Genomic DNA, 20,589 nt, shown 5'->3' with positions numbered 1-20,589 from the left:
CAGTTCGTTTCAATTAATCGTTTCACCAGTTCTTTTACGCCCTCACGTAATGACGTCAATTCTATCATCCCGGCGGATAAAAATACATTAATCATCGTCATAATCATCTTGGATACGTTTCTTACATTTCCGTTTTGCAAATGAACCCTACAGGTGATGAGCAAACGCGGATGTTTCACATGTCTTAAAGATATAAAGTGAATAAACTGGTCTTCATCAATTTTATTTTATTTGTTATTAAATAAACGTACATTTCGCCGAATTCGGCCCCTCATTTAAGTCCTCGGTTCCATGTATCAGCACAGAATGCAGTTGGCCGAAAGAAAGTTCGGATCAGAGACGGTGCTATCACGCATGCTCAGTGTCTCCAGCTCATCGGTTCTCCGTATCGAACGTATTAAAATAATACAGAGATAAGACATGTTTCCAACATGTTTTATTTTGTTACACTTATTGATGTTCAACAATGAACAAACATGCATTTCGTCCCTCTGAAAAAATTGCACGCATGCTCAGCTCATCAGTTCTCAGTATGTCAAACGTGTCTGAAAGAATCAGTTCTCGGTTCTGTACTGGGGATTCGAGAACCGCTGTACCTGTACGTTCGGTAGTGCGCGCATGCTCAGTATCAGCTGCTCGTGCTCATCACTTCTCTCAGCACAACAGGTCTAAGTTCAGTGAACTGTTGGAGTTACTGGAATAACATATACTCCGGGATATTGTTTATTTCGAGTCGGATGGACTGCGTCAGGCATGTCCAAAAGTGAGTAACTTTAGTAACTTGTGGATCAGCTGATGCAAGACGCGAACTGTTTTGAACGATTCAGTCCAATTTAGTTTACTGGTTCAACCGGTTCACTAAAAAGAACCGGTTCAAAAGAACGATTCGTTCACGAACCGGACATCACTATAAAAAAAGAGATCACCCACAAATGAATATTTACTCACCCTCATGTCATTACATACCTGTACGAAGATTAATACTTTCCTTCAGCAGAACACAAAGGATGATATTTTAAAGACTGTGTTAATCTGTTTGTTTGCCCATATAATGAAAAGTCAATGTGGTCCAAAACAACATTATTTGGGCCATAGAAAACATCAGACACATTTCAAAATATATTCCTTTTAGTTTCAGAGACAAAAGTCAGTCATACTGGTTTGGAATGACATAAGGGTGAGGAAAAGACAATATGATGACCAAATCAATCCAGTGTTCAATTGAGGTTTTACATTTGCAGTTTCACAGCACCCTCTGGGTAGTAACAGCAGCACTATACTGACCCATTCACATACTCACACAGTACAGTACCAGTTTAATTTGTGTGAGCCGCAAAGCATCATGGGAAAGGGCAAAATTACTTGTGATATCTGAAGCTTACCAATAACTGGTGCGTTGATACACAGCTCCCTGGCTAAAACGAGGAAGGTTTTCCCCAAAACATACACGTTCACCTAGGGCAAGAAAGAAAGAGTGAGACACAAATTTGTGGTTGAGCACAAAGAGAAACAGACGATGGGAATATATAACAGAGAATAAGAGAAAGAGATAAGATTGGATGTGAGGAGGATGAATAAAGGGACAAGACGACTGTAATAAGGCTGTGTATTTTAACAGATGCTGAAGGTTGCAGAGTTCATAGCTCTGGGGTTTGGATGCGTACCAGCATCACCACAGTCTTCACTTTCTCACAAACTTTATATCTGTGTCTTATCCGTGAGGATGAACTACAATAACAGAATATTTCATAAAACAAGCTTTAAACATCATATAACTCAACACTTATCTTTTTGGACCACCTTAATAATGATTTAAAAAAAAGATATCCATAAAGAATGATTCACGTGCACAAACACAGACACCCTATTTCTTCCATCTGGGCCCCACAGAATTAAAGAGGAATCTTTTTTGGTTGATGTCAGAGGTCACGACCACTGAAAAGTAGGATGGCCCTCACACACTCCTGACCTGAAAGGGGCGGCAACAGCCTTATGCCTCAAAAGAGCTCCTCTGTCTGGGGGAAAGCAAAGGAATTTATGGGTCCTTTCTCTGGTAAAAATCCCCTAATGACTCAAATACCGCAGTGGACAGGGTCTGCGTGTTCGCGTGTGGGGCAGGGAGGGGGTTTAATAGGACAGCTGGGAGGGTAAAAATATAAAACGGCCACACCAGCTGGAAGAAAAATGGCTTTCACACACTAATACATGCACAATTTATAAATAACTGGGTTCAAAAGTCTTGGATTGATAGTCAAACTGCGTATGATATTTGCATTATGTTCTAATTTAATAAACTGTTCTTTTAAAATTATATCAGCATAAGAAATATATATAAAATTTTCACAAATTACAGTGAAAAGCTGTAAGTGAAAAATTGACAAACCTCAGAATATTTTAGTATTTTTTTTGTCCCCCTTTCAAAGGAATAATGTCACAAACTTGCTTATTTGACTTAAAAACAGTGCTGAATCTATATCGGATGGATAGATTGCATTTACATGTTTAGATGTTAGTAACTTACCTGCAGGATGTCACTCAAGTCAAGCAGCATGTCTGAGAAAGTGCGCTAAAGAAATCATACACAATTAGATTTACATATGTATTTGACAGACAATTTTATCTAGAACTACTTACAACACATTCAACATACATTTTTTAAATGCATGCATTTTTTGGCCATCGAACTCATGACCATTCTCTAGCAGTTTCAGAAACTGGATTATTCACAAATTAACTATTTAGTCTGTAAGGACCTAATATATTATGCAATAATGGCTTAAAGTCACAATTAAATCAAAACCGACAATTCTTATTTTGTATGGAATATTTCAGTTATTATAAATGATTTATCCGTGCCCATTATTGTTTTTTTAATTCATGAACCCTTGTAATCTTCTATCAAAATATTTTCCCTTCCTTCTTGCATCGACATCTCTTTTCTTATGACGATTTTAGTGGCGCGAGGGTGACAAAATAATCTCTCACTTCCAGAAACCTGTCTGAGATCGCAGCAATTAGCAAATGACAACAGTCCAGCAATGATCCAATCATTTCCCCATGTACAAAATCCTGCCCTGCACACATATATACACATATATACACACACACACACACACACACACACACACACACACACACACACACACACACACAGGGACACTTGGTGAAGACAGAGACCGACAAGAAACAGGGAGGGATATTGGTCAGATTTGGTCTCTTTGCTTGACATTTTCCCTCTTTGAGTAGAGCTCCACTGAACCACCAACTCCTGAACTCTGGAAATCCCCGTCTCTTGGCAACCGTGTACTCTGTATCCATGGAGACCAGCACACCTGTCTAATCAAGACAAAGTGTATTAAAACATCCCATTAAAAAGTCATTGTGGGATTTTCAGTTGCCACGGTAACAGTGAAAGATAATCCTAAATTGTGGGATTATGGATGACCCTGTTAAATTAATGCTCATTTTTAGGATGGATCAGGATTTGACCTTTCCAGGGAGAAATCCTACATATTGCAAAATTAGCTTAAGGCCATTAATGTTTTCCATAATTACTTGATGGAAATCACAGTGTTTTAAGCGTCAACATAGAAAAAAATTGTAATAATAAATACATAAAAATAGGATAAAATGGGAAAACAACTACAATAATCCACAAACTCAGCAAGATTACAGCTAATCATAGAGAAAGAAGCCATTTCGCAGACTAACGTTTGAAAAATAATGAGAAATAGTGTTTGGCTAAATTTACCCTGTACAGTAGAGCTTGAGACCAACAATGCGCCTCTCTCTCTCTCTCTCTCTCTCTCTCTCTCTCTCTCTCTCTCTCTCTCTCACACACACACACACACACACACACACGCTCTCTCTCTCTCTCACACACACACACCCCTTTTCCTCCTGGGCAGAAAGTGAAAGCTCTCTCATGAGTTCTTATATAACCCAAACAGATGTCTGACTGAACACGTATATGTTGCATAATCTCAGAGAGACGGAAAGATTCTGTTGCCTCCATTTAATTGTTAATTGCACAAAAAAGTGAAAGCGAATAGCATTGTCCATGAAAATCCAAATTCACACAAATGTGAGTGATAATGTGGTGGTATTTTCAGACTGTTAAAAATAATTACCTAATACTCAAGCGTTTTCACATATAGGTCATTAAAGTTATAACAGCTGAATATAACAGTTATAATATAACTGAAAATAACAGCTGGTGCAATTAAACATTCATCCATCCATCCGTGAATATTATCTACTACACCTCACGCTGGTGGACATTGAGTCAATTTCCATTAGAAAGACAACACATTAATACCCACCTTAAATTAAAAAGTAAAACAAATCCATACAGTATTTAAAACATTTATTTAGATATATTTGCTGCTTTTTTATCATTGGTAGTGAGGGATAATAGAGATATCTAATGTCATTATCTAGATTTGAACTTGCGCCACATTAGGCAAAATGCTGGAGGATGCGCACTAACTGCTAGGCATAAAACACAAACTATAAGAAAACTAAAGCAGGGTTTTCCAATCTACTTTTAAATCTACTTACAAATTTTTTTCTTTTTTTTTATACAGGCCTAATGCAGTCTCCTGAGAGACACACCCTGCCTTATTTCCTGCTTCTTTTTGAACACACAAACACCCTGAAAAAGCCAACTCGCTTATAAGCGAAATCCATTCTCGGACACCAGATGAGGTTTTGTGAAGCGCAGGCTAAACAGGAAACAAAGTGCTTTATACACATACACATTAAAGATAACAACCTGAGTTAGACTTCGACTCAGTGTGAGTCAGTCTGAGTGTAGGATGATTATTACAAAAATAATCATGACTGTTCACACACGGGAGAACCGAGGCTATATGACTAAGCATCAGACGCTGTGAGTGTTTGTGTGCGTTGTGGAATGCAGACAGATGTACGTGTGGAGACCAAATCAAGACGACTGACTAACACCTTTGACCATCTACCCTCACAGCGGGCCTCTCTTGCTCAACCTCTCTTCTTCCGTACCTACCGCTTCGTCTTTTTTCCATGGAATGCAATCTGAGTCACCATCACTCTTTTTTATGCTATTTTGCATTCTCTAAATATATATATATATATATATATATATATGTGTGTGGATATGTATATGTGTGTATGTATGTGTGTATGTGTGAATGTGTGTGTGTATGTATGTATATGTATGTGTATATGTGTATGTGTATGTGTATGTGTATATGTGTATATGTATGTATGTATACGTGTATGTGTATATGTGTATATGTATGTGTGTATATGTATACGTGTATGTGTATGTGTGTATGTGTGTGTGTATATGTATGTGTGTATATGTGTGTGTGTATATGTATGTATGTATATATATACACACACACACACACACATACATACATATACACATACACATATATACACACACACAGAATATATGTATATATACAGTACAGGTGAAACTCGAAAAATTTGAATATTGTGCAAAAGTTCATGTAATTCAGTAATTCAACTTAAAAGGTGAAACTAATATATTATATATATGCATTACATGCAAAGTGAGATATTTCAAGCCTTTATTTGTTATAATTTTTAAATGTCAGAGATTTTGAATTTAGGGTTTGCATAAGCTGTAAGCCATAATCATCAAAATTATGACAAATAAAGGCTTGAAATATGCGAGGGTATGTATAAACAAACGTTGAAAGGCAGGTAGGACATTGTATTATTTAATTCGGACCGAATATAATGATTGGATTTACATTTTATGATCCTACACCTTCCACAGACAAAATACATTTAGATGTTTAACAGTGATTGCTATCAGGATATGAGGAGACTTTCAATCAGTATAACAAAATGTTTCTGTAGAGAATCACCTATTGCACCTTTAAGTCGCAGTCACATTGGCGGAATTTTGCGGCCAAAAAAGGTCCAGTCTATAGGCAATAGTGTAGCGATTTATGACGCCCAGCTCAAACAGAAGTCACTTTCAAACCAGTCAGCTTTCTTTTTGTCAATGCTGCAAATTTATGTGACCAACTTGAATCCATTGCGAATTTGAAATCTGCGTATGAAAAACCATTGCGTGGAATCTTATTGAAATTACTAGATTTCACCTGTGAAAATTCTCATAATTTTCACAGGTGAAAATTCTCTTATTGCAAATAGTCATAATTTCTGAAAAACTACAAGACAAATGTATGATCAAAATACTGAAGGAGTGCCATTTTAAATCCCATGATTGGCAGACTGACGTCAAAATAGTGTTGAGTTTATGTAACCTGTGACATCTGCAATACAGTGCGATTGGGAGCAGCTATTGACTGTTGCAAACACCTGTCCATCATTGAACTGTATTTTATACTCTAAAGGCCCATTCACACCAAGAATGACAACTATACCGATAAAGATACAGTTTAAAAAAAAATTCTGAATATAAAAGAATAGCAGAGTCCACACCACATATATATATATGCCTATAACGGCACAGAGAAACGATATCCTTGGAAACACTTGAAGAGTTCAGATGCAAAAGCCTCGTTTCCACTGAGCGGTACGGTACGGTACGGTACGGAACGGTACGCATTTATTTGCGTTTCCACTATCAAAAGTTGTGAATGGTACCAAAATGCCGAACCGTACCGTACCACTTTTTAGGTACCCTTCCATTGGGGTACCTAGCACAGTGCAGAGCGGTACTAAAAGGTGGAGCTAGACTCACTGCAGGACGTTGATTGGTTGACAGAGAATCGTCACTTGCGCGTGCTACAAGAGGAATGACAACATAAGAAGCGCCATTTTTTAATATACAGTTTAATATAATACTACTGTTACTGTATCACGAAATGTAATTTTAAGAGTTTTTCAGTCGAGAATGTAGTTGTTTAAAGCTCAAATCTGTGGTTTATTTATAAAGATGATTTTTTTTTTCCAGTTGTGAGATCCATGCGTACAGCGGGCGCTCGGCGCTCATGTTTCCCGGCTGGATGAGCCTTTCCTCGGCGTTCGTCGCGGACTCCGACGGTAGTGGTTAAACAAGATATAATTCGTTTTGTGTAGACCTAACGGGCGATCTTTGGTCTCGTGAATATATGAGTTCCCTGTCAATCGTTTTGGCTGAGGGCTAAGTTTAGTTTTATATTAACGTTATTTGTGTTTAACTAACGTTACTTGTAATGTTAGACTAGAGCGCTGCATTTGGATATTTGACTGAATTGTTTGCTTTATTTCTTATTGTATAGCATCTTGTACTTTACTTAAACTTTTATATAGGCTATTATTGATAAAACTGAAATTTTACAAAAAGAAATATGGTTTCTTGTCATTTTTTATTACAAGATTATCACTGATGTTTATTGCAACATTTGTACAAATGCATATATTGCCTGGAATATGTTTATTTTATTTATTTTTTTAAACGAAAAGAGGTAACGTTAGGGTTGTGTTTTAAATTTCGTTTCGTTATAAATAGAATAACGTATAACGTGCAGTGAATAACGTTGCGCATGAACCACATTTGTGTCCCTATAATGTTTAATTTATTTAAATGAAAACAAAAAGAGGCAGAGTGGTGTTTTATAACATATTTCGTTTTATTGTTGCTTAAAATGTACATACAGAGTAACCGAGATAACCGGTGTATCAGCGACGCTTTTAAGAACGCGCTGTACCATTTGCATGTAGGAGTCGCACATGGCAAGTACAAACTTTGCGTACTTGATATTGAGAAAAGCCTAATGTCGGCGCTTGTCTTCTTGTGACAAACATGTCGAGGAGCAAGAATAAGATCTGCTGCATGTCATCCATTGTAGTTTACTATGTTCTTCTTCGCGCGAAAATGACGTCGATCGAAACACCACGCCTATCAAGTAAGGGTACTGTTGGCAGTGGAAACGCTAGCCAGATCATGGTTAACAGACCCGAACCGTACCGTACCGTACTGCTCAGTGGAAACGAGGCAAAATTTAAGTGCCATTTGAAATTTTCTTCTAGAATGATCATTTTTATCAAGCTCGTAGATTTAAGTTCAGTAATTTCACTTAAATGACAATTAATAGGTCATTTTCATTGCCATTTAAGTGAAATTACTGAACTTAAATCTACGAGCTTGATAAAAATGATCATTCTAGAAGAAAATTTCAGATGGCACTTAGAGGCTTTGGCATCTGAACTCTTCACTTTCAGAATTTTTTTTTCCAGCTGATGAACGATAAAAACAATCAGCCAATCAGAATCCATCCAGTATAGTTATCGTTCTTGGTGTGAACAGGCCTTAAAGGAGAAGTTCACTTTTAAAAAAACTTTTGCTGATAATTTACTCACCCCCATGTCATCCAAGATGTCCATGTCTTTCTTTCTTCAGTCGAAAAGAAATTAAGGTTTTTGATGAAAACATTCCAGGATTTTTCCCCATATTATGGATTCTAATGGGACCCAAACGGTTCAAGGTCCAGATGACAGTTTCAGTGCAGCTGCAAAGGGCTTTAAACGATACCAGACGATGAATAAGGGTCTTATCTATCGATACGATCGGTCATTTCAAAAATAAATAAAAAAGTTTAAGTTTTATAAGCACAAATGTTCGCCTTGCTCTGTTCTGTGATGCGCGTTCGTGACGTCACGTAATACGCAATTACGTTGAAAAGGTCAAGTTTGATGTGTTTACAAATGTGCGGGAGGAGGACCATATACATTTTAAAATGTATTTGTGTCAGTTTAACGTTTAAAATGCCCATTCGTGTGCGTATCCTAGGTGCTTTAATATTAAAAAGCCAAAAAGAACATTTTTCAAGCGTGACCTTTTCAACGTAATTGTGTATTACGTGACGTCACGAAACATCACAGAACAGAGCAAGGCGAACATTTGTGCTTATAAAACTTAAACTTTTTTATTTATTTTTGAAATGACCGATCGTTTCGCTAGATAAGACCCTTATTCATCGTCTGGTATCGTTTAAAGCCCTTTGCAGCTGCACTGAAACTGTCATTTGGACCTTGAACCGTTTGGGTCCCATTGGAATCCATAATATGGGGAAAAATCCTGGAATGTTTTCATCAAAAACCTTAATTTCTTTTCGACTGAAGAAAGAAAGACATGGACATCTTGGATGACATGGGGGTGAGTAAATTATCAGCAAAAGTTTTTTTTAAAGTGAACTTCTCCTTTAACCCACAGCTAAAACCAATTGACAAACACGGATACGTCACATATTATGAATATTTTATCATCTACATCATCATTCATGGTGTATAACCCTCAATAACAGACACTTTATTTTCCCTCTAAGTGCTTTCATCACCTCATGGCCAAAAGGATACGAGGTGTTCCCTCCGTCCGACAGACGAGGTAGAGGCAGGCGGCGATAACATGGGTTGATTTGCGTCCTTTGGTCAGATGCTTGCAGAGTGCCATCTTGTAAAAGTTGAAGGCGGTGTCCAAACAGTGCTGATTCATTTGTATCTGATGACCAAGATGGTTTATCTGTCGCTTAGCTAAAAAAAAAAGAAAACCAAAACATCACAGTCAGACTTATTCAAAGCACATTTACTGCAGGTTTAGTCCCTTGAAAGTTAATAGTGGAAACACACAAATGGTGAACTCTTGGTTTGCCCTTTCTTGGGGTTGAACCAGCAAGCTTTAGGTTACCAGTCCAACTCTGTTGCGTTTAAATCAAACAAATAAAGAACATTTGTTTTTTTACTTCAATTTATTATTTTAAACCAGACAGAGAGGAAACCATTGCCTCATAGACTATTCCTGGTTTCCATGTTTTTCCAAATCGTGACGAAACAGAAGTAGCAACTTTTTTTCCATGCTGCGATGTACATTTGAATGTAACAGATTATCCAAAAAGAAAAAATATTGATTTCCGGAATGGAAGTCTAAACATTGGATAAAGCCAGGTGCAAAATTCTAGATTCTATTGTTGGCATATTACCATTAAAAGGTTTTTTTTTTTTATAGAGGTGATTTTGGTTATCTATTTGAATCACTCCATAAATCAGAAAATATTGTCAACAGCCAGGAAAAAAAATAAAAATCAATTTTCACCATGTTTTTAGGAATAAAATAATGCATAAATCAGGTGAATGGTATACATACCATTGGTCTGGGAACGCCCCGTCACATGATGTGAATTTAGCCCATGGGGGAAAACATTGCCTTGGCGCTAATTGAAATACATGGGACAATAATGCAGAAGAGTTGCTGTGTAGTTTTCTGTACCGCCAATAAACAAACAAATTATGAATTGAAGTTCTACATCCTTCCTAATAAACACACAGAACCGGAAAGGAGGACAAAATGGCTTTTGAGCTTTCTTTTGTGAGATTACTGTGTAGAGTAGATCCCCTATATCAGTACTGGGTGTTAAACTCGTATTAGCCAGATTTGTCTACATCCCTTACGAAAAAGAACTATATAATCCTATAAGATTTCTATAGTAGTGTATAATACTTCTGTGATGTTCTGTAATACCTCTATAGTACTTCTATAGTATCCCAAAACACTATAGGGCTAGTATTCCTATAGGATTACTATAATATTTTGTCCCAAAATACTACAAGATTCCTATAGTTGTTTTTCATAAGGGATGTCTCATTCACATTAGCGTTATCAGCTGAAGGCTCGCTTGATAGGCCAATCGCGAACCTATGGAGTAGTTCGAGGTCTACACTCAATACAGACAGTAGTCTGTGAGTTAGGGATAACTGTCAGCACAGTCCCTCGGCAACTTCGTACTACTGATCACCGTTTTACAAAAGGATTAATAGTTTGGAGTGAAGCATACGTACAATTGGTAAGTGACAAGGTTTTATGGAGTTATAGTATGCAACATATACGAAAGTTTATTGAGTTATAGGCTAATGTTCCCGCTACAGCGGGAACATTAGCCTATAATGTCTTACCTGGAGATTCAACCAGATAACAAAATATGTCTGGAAACGACGCCTCCGGCCATTTGGTTGGGTCATTGACCCAGTTTTTAATTAAATAAGGGCAATCATAACCTATTGCAGTTCATTTTGCAATGTACCGTTGCAGGTGTCGTGCCGAATTTCGACCCCTGCCGAATTATTACCCCCCTAGTATTGGTAGGTTTAGGATTAGTTGTGGGGGAGGGGTTAGGATTAGGGGTGGGGTTAGGATTAGGCAATCAGGTACTGACTTCAACGAGGGGGGTAATAATTTGGCAGGGGGTCGAAATTCGGCACAACACCGGTCGGCAGGTGTCAATGACTCGCAATACGACATTTTTGTCATTCAAATACACACGATGTTCGCTGTGTTTTCCCCCACGCCGACTCCACCCTCGCCACGCCAGACCACGCCCCCAACTATGACTAGATGCCGACTGTATGTATATGAACAACCCCCCCTGTAAAAAAAACGTAAGGAATCAAACTGGAGAGTTTGGTGCAAGTCTGAAAAAAGACATGATATTGAAGAAATATCTCATAATTGACCACATTTTTTTTTACAAATGAAACATATGCACATATAACACGCATTTAGAAAATATTTTAATTTCATGCCGACTTCTAGAGCTAAATCATAGATTTTTATTTAATAACAAGAGCTAAATCATAGATTTGTATCTTTTTTAAGACTTATACAAACTTTATTCCTATCTGTATTTTGATAAGGTTTTTTACGGGGGGGGGGGGGGGGGGGGGGGGTTAATAAATTTTCCTATCCTAGTTTAATGTGCAGTCAACTATTAGTAATGCTGATACAGCACATTATACAGCATACAACTGATAGTTTAACCATAATAAAAATACATATTGAAATGATATGTGTTACTACAAATTAAGGGTCTAGTTACATTATATATGAGCACCTGCTGTGGACGGGCTGTTCGGCCCTTCAGAATGGGAGGAGAGCATCTTCAAGCTGAAAGCAGGTCTGTTTATACAGATTCAAGATCTCACAGAGCAACTTTTGTTCTCTCACCACACACAGATAGTATAAATCTCGATGCAGACATGAGGCCATTAATCACACGTGTACATTCCCTCACACACACATAAAGTGGCCTCCGCATTTCCCTCCCAGCACACACACAGACCATACGGTTGTCTGACCAAACTGATTCATCGGTTACTACACAAAAGCACATAAACCCACCACACCTTCTGACTTCTCAGGCTTATTAAGCCCCTTTCAAAAACAACCATTACCATCTGGCTGAAACAAACTTCACACGCTTAACTTGAAACCACATTACACAAGCCCACAGCTTCCAAAGAATCCCCCTTTCTTATAAACACAGAACACATATACTTAACTACTATCTTGTTTAATCATGTAGTTCAATGAAACGGAATATTATACGGACATATGTAACACACAATATCATATAAGTTGTAACTTTTCATTGACACATTGTGCCGTCTCATATTCATAGGAAATGCTTTGGCACACTCAATTTAACCCTTAAATAAAATAAATAAAGCACAATATAGACGTCACAATTACATATTTTGCCAAAAAACATGACATTTGTATGATAAAGGAATAAATTAACATCTATAGCTCTGTATGAATGAATTAAGCAAGAGATTAAAAAAATTTGATAAAAAAAACACACTAAGAGAAATTAAGGCTACCTTAAGTCACATAAAAAGAAAAGTTGCATATACTACAATTAATATACATTTGGGATCACCATGATTTTTTTTCTGAAAGAAATTGATACTTTTATTCAGCCTGCATGGACACATTGAAATGGCCAAAAGAGACATTAAAGACATTTATATTGTTATAAAAGAGCTCTGTTCGGATGCTGTTCTTCTGAACTTTCTATTAAATAAAAGAATCCTGGGAAAAAATGATCACGATTTCCATCAAAACATTAAGCAGCACAGCTGTTTGTTTTCAACATTGATAAAGTTTCTTGATCACCAACTCAGCATATTAGAATGATTTCTGAAGGATCGTGTGACACTGAAGACTGGAGTAATGATGCTGAAAATTCAGCTTCGCCATCACAGGAATAAACTGCATTTTAAAGTATGGAAAACAGTTATTTTAAATTGTAATTATATTTCACAGTATAACTGTATTTGATTAAATAAATGTGGAATTAGTGGGCATAGGAATCTTTCAAAAAGAAAATTCTTACTGATCCCAAACTTCTGAATGTCAGTGTCTATGCTTTATGTCTGCTTTCTGACTGTCATGAAGTGTAAATTAAGTCTATATGAAGGACATATGAATTCTTCATGAATGGAAAATACTGTATATTATGAACGCTCACCATTCTGCAGAGTGGCAGCCCTGGACTCCCTCCCAACGCCAGTGTGGAAGTTTCCTCCCAATGATGGAACATTTCCAGATGCTATAACAAAGCAAAAATAAAATATATTAATACTAATACTAATATTATGAGAACAGAAAAATATACTTTTCATAACTAAGAACTATAGTATATGTTCTTTTATCAATGATTTTGGTTTGTTCTTATTTGTTTTAATCAATCTCTTCCCATTAATATTTTTATGTTCTTAAAGGATTTAAAATATTTTAGTTTGTTTTTATAACGCCTCTGTGAAGCACTTTGTATTACTATTGTGTATAGAGTGCTATACAAATAAACTTGCCTTGCCTAATACACGTTATCTTACCCAATACTTAGAAAGGTAAAAACAACACTTATATTCAAAATTAATATTTGCCATGTTTAAACTTCATGAGCTGTTGAAAGTCAACTTCCACTATAAAATGTTTTCACAGGGTTTATGTCGAATGTCACATGAACAAACAGGAAAACATGTCTCATTGCAACCGCTTATTGGAGAAAGTGTTAACAGCAGTATGACGGCGATATCTAAGCACTTTTAAGGCAACCAGCTAACCTAGCTAGTTATTTTTATTATTAGCGTTTTATTTAATTTTAATATCCAAATGTTATTGAGAAAAAAAAGAAAAACTTCTAGATATCAATCTGCATATGAGATGGACATCTTGTTGTTCATCTTGTGTTGTTCATCTTTGCTCGCTCCTTTGAAGGTATCTTGATTAAAACGCCTCTATTTAACAAAGCACATTCAAAAGACCTGAACCGAAAGTGAAGTGACCTGTTTTACAGAATATGAAAGTTTGCTGCACATGACCACCATTGCAGAACATTAGTTTTAAAAAACAACTACTTGGCAGCCATCTGGTGTTCAAAGACGGTACTGCAGTTCAAAATAAAAATAAAAACTCATCCCACTTGAAGGGCATATTGCAGGTTAGAGTACCCAGTGACTCAATGTATAGAAAAATAATGTAGGAACTAGATTTGCTTTAAATATATACTTATAAAACGCTATTAAGGCTTCTGGAGTCGTTTTTGTGAGAAAATTTTACTTTCGCATCTGAAAATTACCAAAACCAGAAGTGACGTAACGGGAGGGTGTGCGGCCAATTTAAACAATAGGAAAGCAATGGATCGCAATGACAGTTAGGACGCTGAGGAAATTGTAGATGTTCACTCGTATTTATCAGCCATATAATTATGAGCCTATGCAGCCAAGAGAACAGGGACAGGCCAGGATTAGACAAAACAACGGTCAGATGAGACTAATTGAGTTGTGGTGTGAGGAGAACAGGGCAGGTGTATTGGTGAGACACCAGTGTTAGCTTACAGATATATACACGTTAGCTGACGAAATGTAACACTATGCTCAGATCACAATATTGTAGATTATTATTATGCATCAGGCAATAACAAAGCTAGTATTGGACCCTTAACAGCATGTATTGTGTCAGCCATTATGAGACTTTAACTTCTTAGGTTCACACTTTGAATGAACCCGTTTTGGAGACAATGAATAAAAAAATTATCACAATCCCTGTATCAAAACTTTTTATGTAGAAACAGCCAACACAAAAATTAAAACTTAAAGTGTTTTTTTACAGATTGAAAATGAATTATAGAACTATTTATTATGATAATAAGAAGTTTCGCTGCAGACTAATAACACACACATAAAAGCATTACGTTAAAAGTTTATGTAGGATATGTTCATGAATTAAATTAAGACAAGGCATGTTTTGTAAAACAAATGTACACTAAGTGATCTCTGACGGATCCGTGACCATTATGTTTCCCGGCCCAACCACATGCCGATGTGACGACGGACCGGGCGGCCCGATGAAGGTGCTGTGACAGTGTGCACAGTGTGCACCGGAGTCTCACTTGGTTCTTGCTTCGGCACCCCACGTTGAACTCCATCATATCGCCGGGATTATAATCTTCCGCTCTAAATTGACCTCCACAAGCACAATAATGTACCATGACGATTATAAATTGAAATACAATAACTGACGAAAACACACTGAAATCACAACCGCTCCAACTGAATATTAACCTACTCTGCACTGAGCAAACGCAGAGCACCGGCAAACGACTCCCTCTCGTGACGTAAAATGACGCGATGTTTAAAAATAAAAAAAGTGGTTTTTCAACACGGTCAAGGAAACTGTCACGTTTTCTACTAAATTTGTGCCCTTATGTCTTGCAAAACAATTTTAAATTCTGCATTAACTTATTATATGGTATTTTCATACAAGTTTATGTATTAAAGCTGCAGTCTGTAGTTTTTCCTCTTTGTCGCCATCTCTGTTCAAAATCTGCAATTGCAGTTATTCGCGGAATTATCAACTTTACTTGGGTTGTGCCTCGGCATGGCACAGCGCGAATGAATCCAATGATTTGAGGAGAATGTGCGGCTGTCAGTCACCGCGCCGGTGTGGATCCTGTCATTCGCAATCACAGATTCTACTTTTTGGAACTATGACCAATATAAGAATTTTCACCGGAAAATGTCATCTGAACAAGTAACATCCACTTTTGTTCTGACCAACTAAGGGAAAAAAAGCATTGAAGTAAATCGCGCTGATTAAATCTAAAGATCGCTTATCATGTCACATCAAACCGTGCAAATTAATACTTTGTTCTCAAATTGTTAATGTTAACAACATCAGCATTGCGTTACTACATTTAATGCCCTTCCGATATTTATCCTTGTTTTCGCATGGGCCCGGTTGCAGTCTCTTTTTTTCTGTTGCCAGTCCGAAGTCTTTTGCGTTTACAACGGATAAATCTCCAGTTGTCACTGGTGATTGTCGTTTGAACCTTTCTGGATCCGCCATCAAATTGATACGTTTATATCAAGTGCTGTGAGAAAAGGCAATAAATCTCCACCTCCAACATCCTCACACGCAATATAGCCTACTAGCCGAGACACCTTCTTTATGTGTACAGATGTGACGTAATGATGCAAAGACATGCTTGAATTTCCTGCGGAAATCCACCAGTACCACTGGAATTAAAAACATTATTACAAGCTTACCGTTTTAAATCGAGTTAAGGCAAGCAGACAGTTTTGAACACTGGCTGGTTATGTATGGAATGCCAAAGCTGCCAATATTCAAAATAAATAAATACATAAATAAATATACAAATAAATGTAAAAAAGAAAAAATAAATATATAAATATATAAATAAATATACATAGAAAAGCAAAAAAAACGAAAATAATTATTTATACATTTATTTCCTTATTTATGTATATATTTATTTTTTTCCATATTTATTTATTTATTCTTTTATTTATTTATACATTTATTCATTTCTACATTTATTTATTTCTACATGTATTTATTTTTACATTTATTTATTTCTACATTTATGTATTTCTACATTTATTTATTTCTACATTTATTTATTTCTTCATTTATTTCTTCCTACATTTCTTCCTGCATAGGGTAATGAGGAGGGCGTGGTTTACCTCAGACATAGCAATCGAGCTCAGAGTAAGCGAAGGCGAAGGGTTGAGGCCACAGTGACACCCTGTGGCGAAATACAATAAGTATAGCTCACTGACGTTGATACGGTCTGTGACTGCGAGGTATATGGTCAAAATCCTAAATCTTACTGTGTGACATGGATAGGCTACTCTTTATTCCGGACATAGCCGTAGAACATCGTTTGGTCTGGATTTGTAAAATGTCCTGGGCTAACAAACATGAAACAGGGACTCTGAAACTGAAGCGCTTGATATTTTCCATTTTTCGGTCAGAACTCACGGAAAGGAAGCAGGGCACATATAGGCTACAGTGAAGTCGACGCAAGCATATTGACCAATGCTTTTGAAACGAGACCATTGCATTTAAATGTAGCCTAATTTCCAAAACCAATACTGACAGCAACAGAATTTTTTTTTTTATTCTATTAAGCGGTGGTAGTCTTTAGCCTACCTCCATAAACTCATGTCCAGGGGCAACCTTATTAAATGTATGAACGTCACGTTAATCCACATCGATAAATTCAGTTAGAGGATAAGACTGTAGGGCAGTTAGACTACCACTAAAATCCAACCAGAGCTTCATCAGAGCCATCAATACAGAAGAGATCTTAATGCATTTACACATCAATTAGCCTACAAGTGCATACAAATATTATGAAGAGTTTTACATTTTGAAGACATAAATATGACATGATGGAATCAGTGAGCTATACTTATTGTATTTCGCCACAGGGTGTCACTGTGGCCTCAACCCTTTGCCTTCGCTTACTCTGAGCTCGATTGCTATGTCTGAGGTAAACCACGCCCTCCTCATTACCCTACGCAGGAAGAAATGTAGGAAGAAATAAATGAATAAATAAATGTAGAAATACATAAATGTAGAAATAAATAAATGTAAAAATAAATAAATGTAGAAATAAATAAATGTAGAAATGAATAAATGTATAAATAAATAAAAGAATAAATAAATAAATAAATAAATATGGAAAAAAATAAATATATACATAAATAAGGAAATAAATGTATAAATAATTATTTATTTTTGTTTTTTTGCTTTTCTATGTATATTTATTTATATATTTATTTATTTTTGTTTTCTTTTTTACATTTATTTGTATATTTATTTATGTATTTATTTATTATTAATATTGGCAGCTTTGGCATTCCATAGTTATGTACTTACTCAAAAATGTACTTTGGATAATTTTTAACCCAAAAAAAGTTACGGACTGCAGCTTTAATTTTGAAAGAAAAAAACCCCTTGCAATATGCCCTTTAAAGATGCAGTAAGTTTCTGAGAAATGCTGTTGAACACCAAAACAAACACGCCCCTACCCAAAAGGATCACACCCCTATCTTGATAGCTCCGCCCTCAAATTCTCAAACATGCTATGCAAGACATGTGCACAAATAAAACGTGGCGCTTTTCTAAGCGGGTAAAAAGTAGTGGTCGACCGATATTGGTTTTTTGATGGCCGATGCCAATATCTTAGAGAGCAGGATGGCCGATATAAAGCCGGTATTTTTATTATATACTTACGGTGGCCGAGAGGTGCAAAACAAATCACAATTACAAAAACAAAATAACAATTCAGAAAACAAAATAACAATTCAGATAACACAACGACAATTCAGAAAACAAAATAACAATTCAGAAAACACAATAACAATTCAGAAAACACAACGACAATTCAGAAAACACAACGACAATTCAGAAAACACAACGACAATTCATACAAAACGGAAAAGGTAGGTATATTTTGAGAATGACGTACTTATCACTGATTGGACGAGACACAGGTCTGTCAATTAAGAAATTTGTGATCAACTTTGTTTTGCTATGCGAAAATAGAACACAAACTTTACTTTGAAGAAGGACATTCATGTGCCGTGATTGTGAACATGCTGGCGACATACCACATAATATTTACTATATTAATAGTGTGTCATGAGTTTAGTATGCCTGAGCACATGGTTAGCATGAGTGTTTCGCGATTAGCGCGATAGCCCGCAATTCATTATAAATGGTCATTATGTCGATGTTATTTGAGTGTATGAGAGTACATGATGTTGTTTCAGTCTTATTTTGTTTGTAAAAAGCATGAGATTAGAGTGTTACTACCAGCTGCCACACGTCATTTTGGGGCTAGCTAGAGCATGAGAACTGCACAGAGAGAGTGTTAAATAGCTTGTTGATCATATTTTTCTAGTGTGATGGAATGTTTAAAGTCACTTATGTCTACAACGGTCATTACTGTAAAAAAATAAAAAAAAGTGATATACATGTTGAGAATGTATGTTTTGAGCTTTTGTTATGCATATTCTCTTATGCTTCATTCTGAGTAAATACACCAACAAAGAAGCCATCACTGCAATGCTCTCTTTTATTTCATTTTTCGATATACCACGACATTAAAAGCTGCGTCGACCAGGACAGTTGTTCGGCTACCGGACAATGTGGTTAGTACTTCTGCAGAAGTTGCGTGTTAAACGTGATGACATATGTGGCGGCTGCTGCAAGAACTCAACCCACCAGGGACAGAACAAGGACACGTCGTAGATTCGTTAGGCGTACCTATCACTCCATGGGACCGAACTTTGCTCCATGGCACGTTGATGGGTACGATTTGTTTCTACCGGTACTTCCAGACAGTATCGCTTGATTCCGGTTCTGGCTTGATTGACAGGTATCTCGTCCATTCAGCGATAAGTACGTCATTCTCAAAATATACCTACCTTTTCTGAATTGTCGTTGTGTTTTCTGAAATGTCGTTGTGTTTTCTGAATTGTCGTTGTGTTTTCTGAAATGTCGTTGTGTTTTCTGAATTGTCGTTGTGTTTTCTGAAATGTCGTTGTGTTTTCTGAATTGTCGTTGTGTTTTCTGAAATGTCGTTGTGTTTTCTGAATTGTTATTGTGTTTTCTAAATTGTCGTTGTGCTTTCTGAATTGTTATTTTGTTTTCTGAATTGTTATTTTGTTTTTGTAATTGTGATTTGTTTTGCACCTCTCGGCCACCGTATATACTTTATATTTATTTTAATCAATATTTTATCAATTTTAAATAAATTAGAAAACAAATCTTTAAAATAAACATGCTTATACTTTAGATGGCAACTTCTTGAATCTAAAATCCTATTACAGTATTTTTCACAAATAAAGTAATTGTTTAAAAATATATGAATATGTGAATAAAAAGGAAGTAAACACTGTAACAGGGCACTCAGTAATCTGGTAATATTGTGCGCACTGGTAATCATATTTTTTCAAATAAAGACAAGGTAACGCTAATATTACATACAGCACACAGTGAAAACGATATGAATATGACACAGTGGGCAACTGGATATAGCACAGGCACAGCATATTTTTAAATGAAGGATTTAAAGTTTTTCGATCGCGTCTCCTGTGAAGCTGATCTTCTGTTCGCATTCACTTACTTTGCACGGACCGACCGTCACTCGCAGTAACACGTTTATGCAGGCTACAAATGCACACTTCACAAGATATCACAGCTGGATTCCATTAAATCTGCAAGGTTTGTGAAATTAAATGTTTATTAGATATTCAGAGATTTGTTTAAATGATGTAGATGCGCATTTGCTGAATGTTGACAGTAAATGAGAAAGTATTTTAGCCTAATTGTTTGCCTTTTCTGTAACAAATAATATAAAAGCAACACTTTACTTTTTCGCATACCATTTACTTTCTTTGTTTACCAGTTCTGTCTAACAAAGTATTAGATATGACAGACAGAGATCGTAAACTAATGAAGATGGAGAATGT

The 20,589-nt window shown here is 36.3% G+C and overlaps 1 protein-coding gene across 2 annotated transcripts in view; it reads right to left on the bottom strand.

Moving 5' to 3' along the window:
* The window catches only part of brf1a (BRF1 general transcription factor IIIB subunit a), a 57,731-nt gene that overhangs the window by 32,649 nt on the left and 4,493 nt on the right, over positions 1-20,589 (bottom strand). The window contains exons 3-6 of one of the 2 annotated variants that reach the window (XM_084392270.1): positions 13,269-13,349; positions 9,325-9,498; positions 2,522-2,553; positions 1,383-1,455 (exon numbers count right to left, since the gene is read on the bottom strand). In XM_084392270.1, the coding sequence (XP_084248396.1) occupies positions 1,383-1,455; positions 2,522-2,553; positions 9,325-9,498; positions 13,269-13,349 (360 nt within the window). Of the gene's footprint in view, positions 1-1,382; positions 1,456-2,521; positions 2,567-2,985; positions 3,198-9,324; positions 9,499-13,268; positions 13,350-20,589 lie in introns of those variants that run through there. The other variant, XM_084392271.1, reaches the window with a different exon arrangement.

The sequence above is a fragment of the Rutilus rutilus genome, assembly GCF_951802725.1.
Source record: "Rutilus rutilus genome assembly, chromosome: 20".
NCBI classification, from domain to species: domain Eukaryota; kingdom Metazoa; phylum Chordata; class Actinopteri; order Cypriniformes; family Leuciscidae; genus Rutilus; species Rutilus rutilus.
This window is presented reverse-complemented; position numbering and strand designations above follow the sequence as displayed.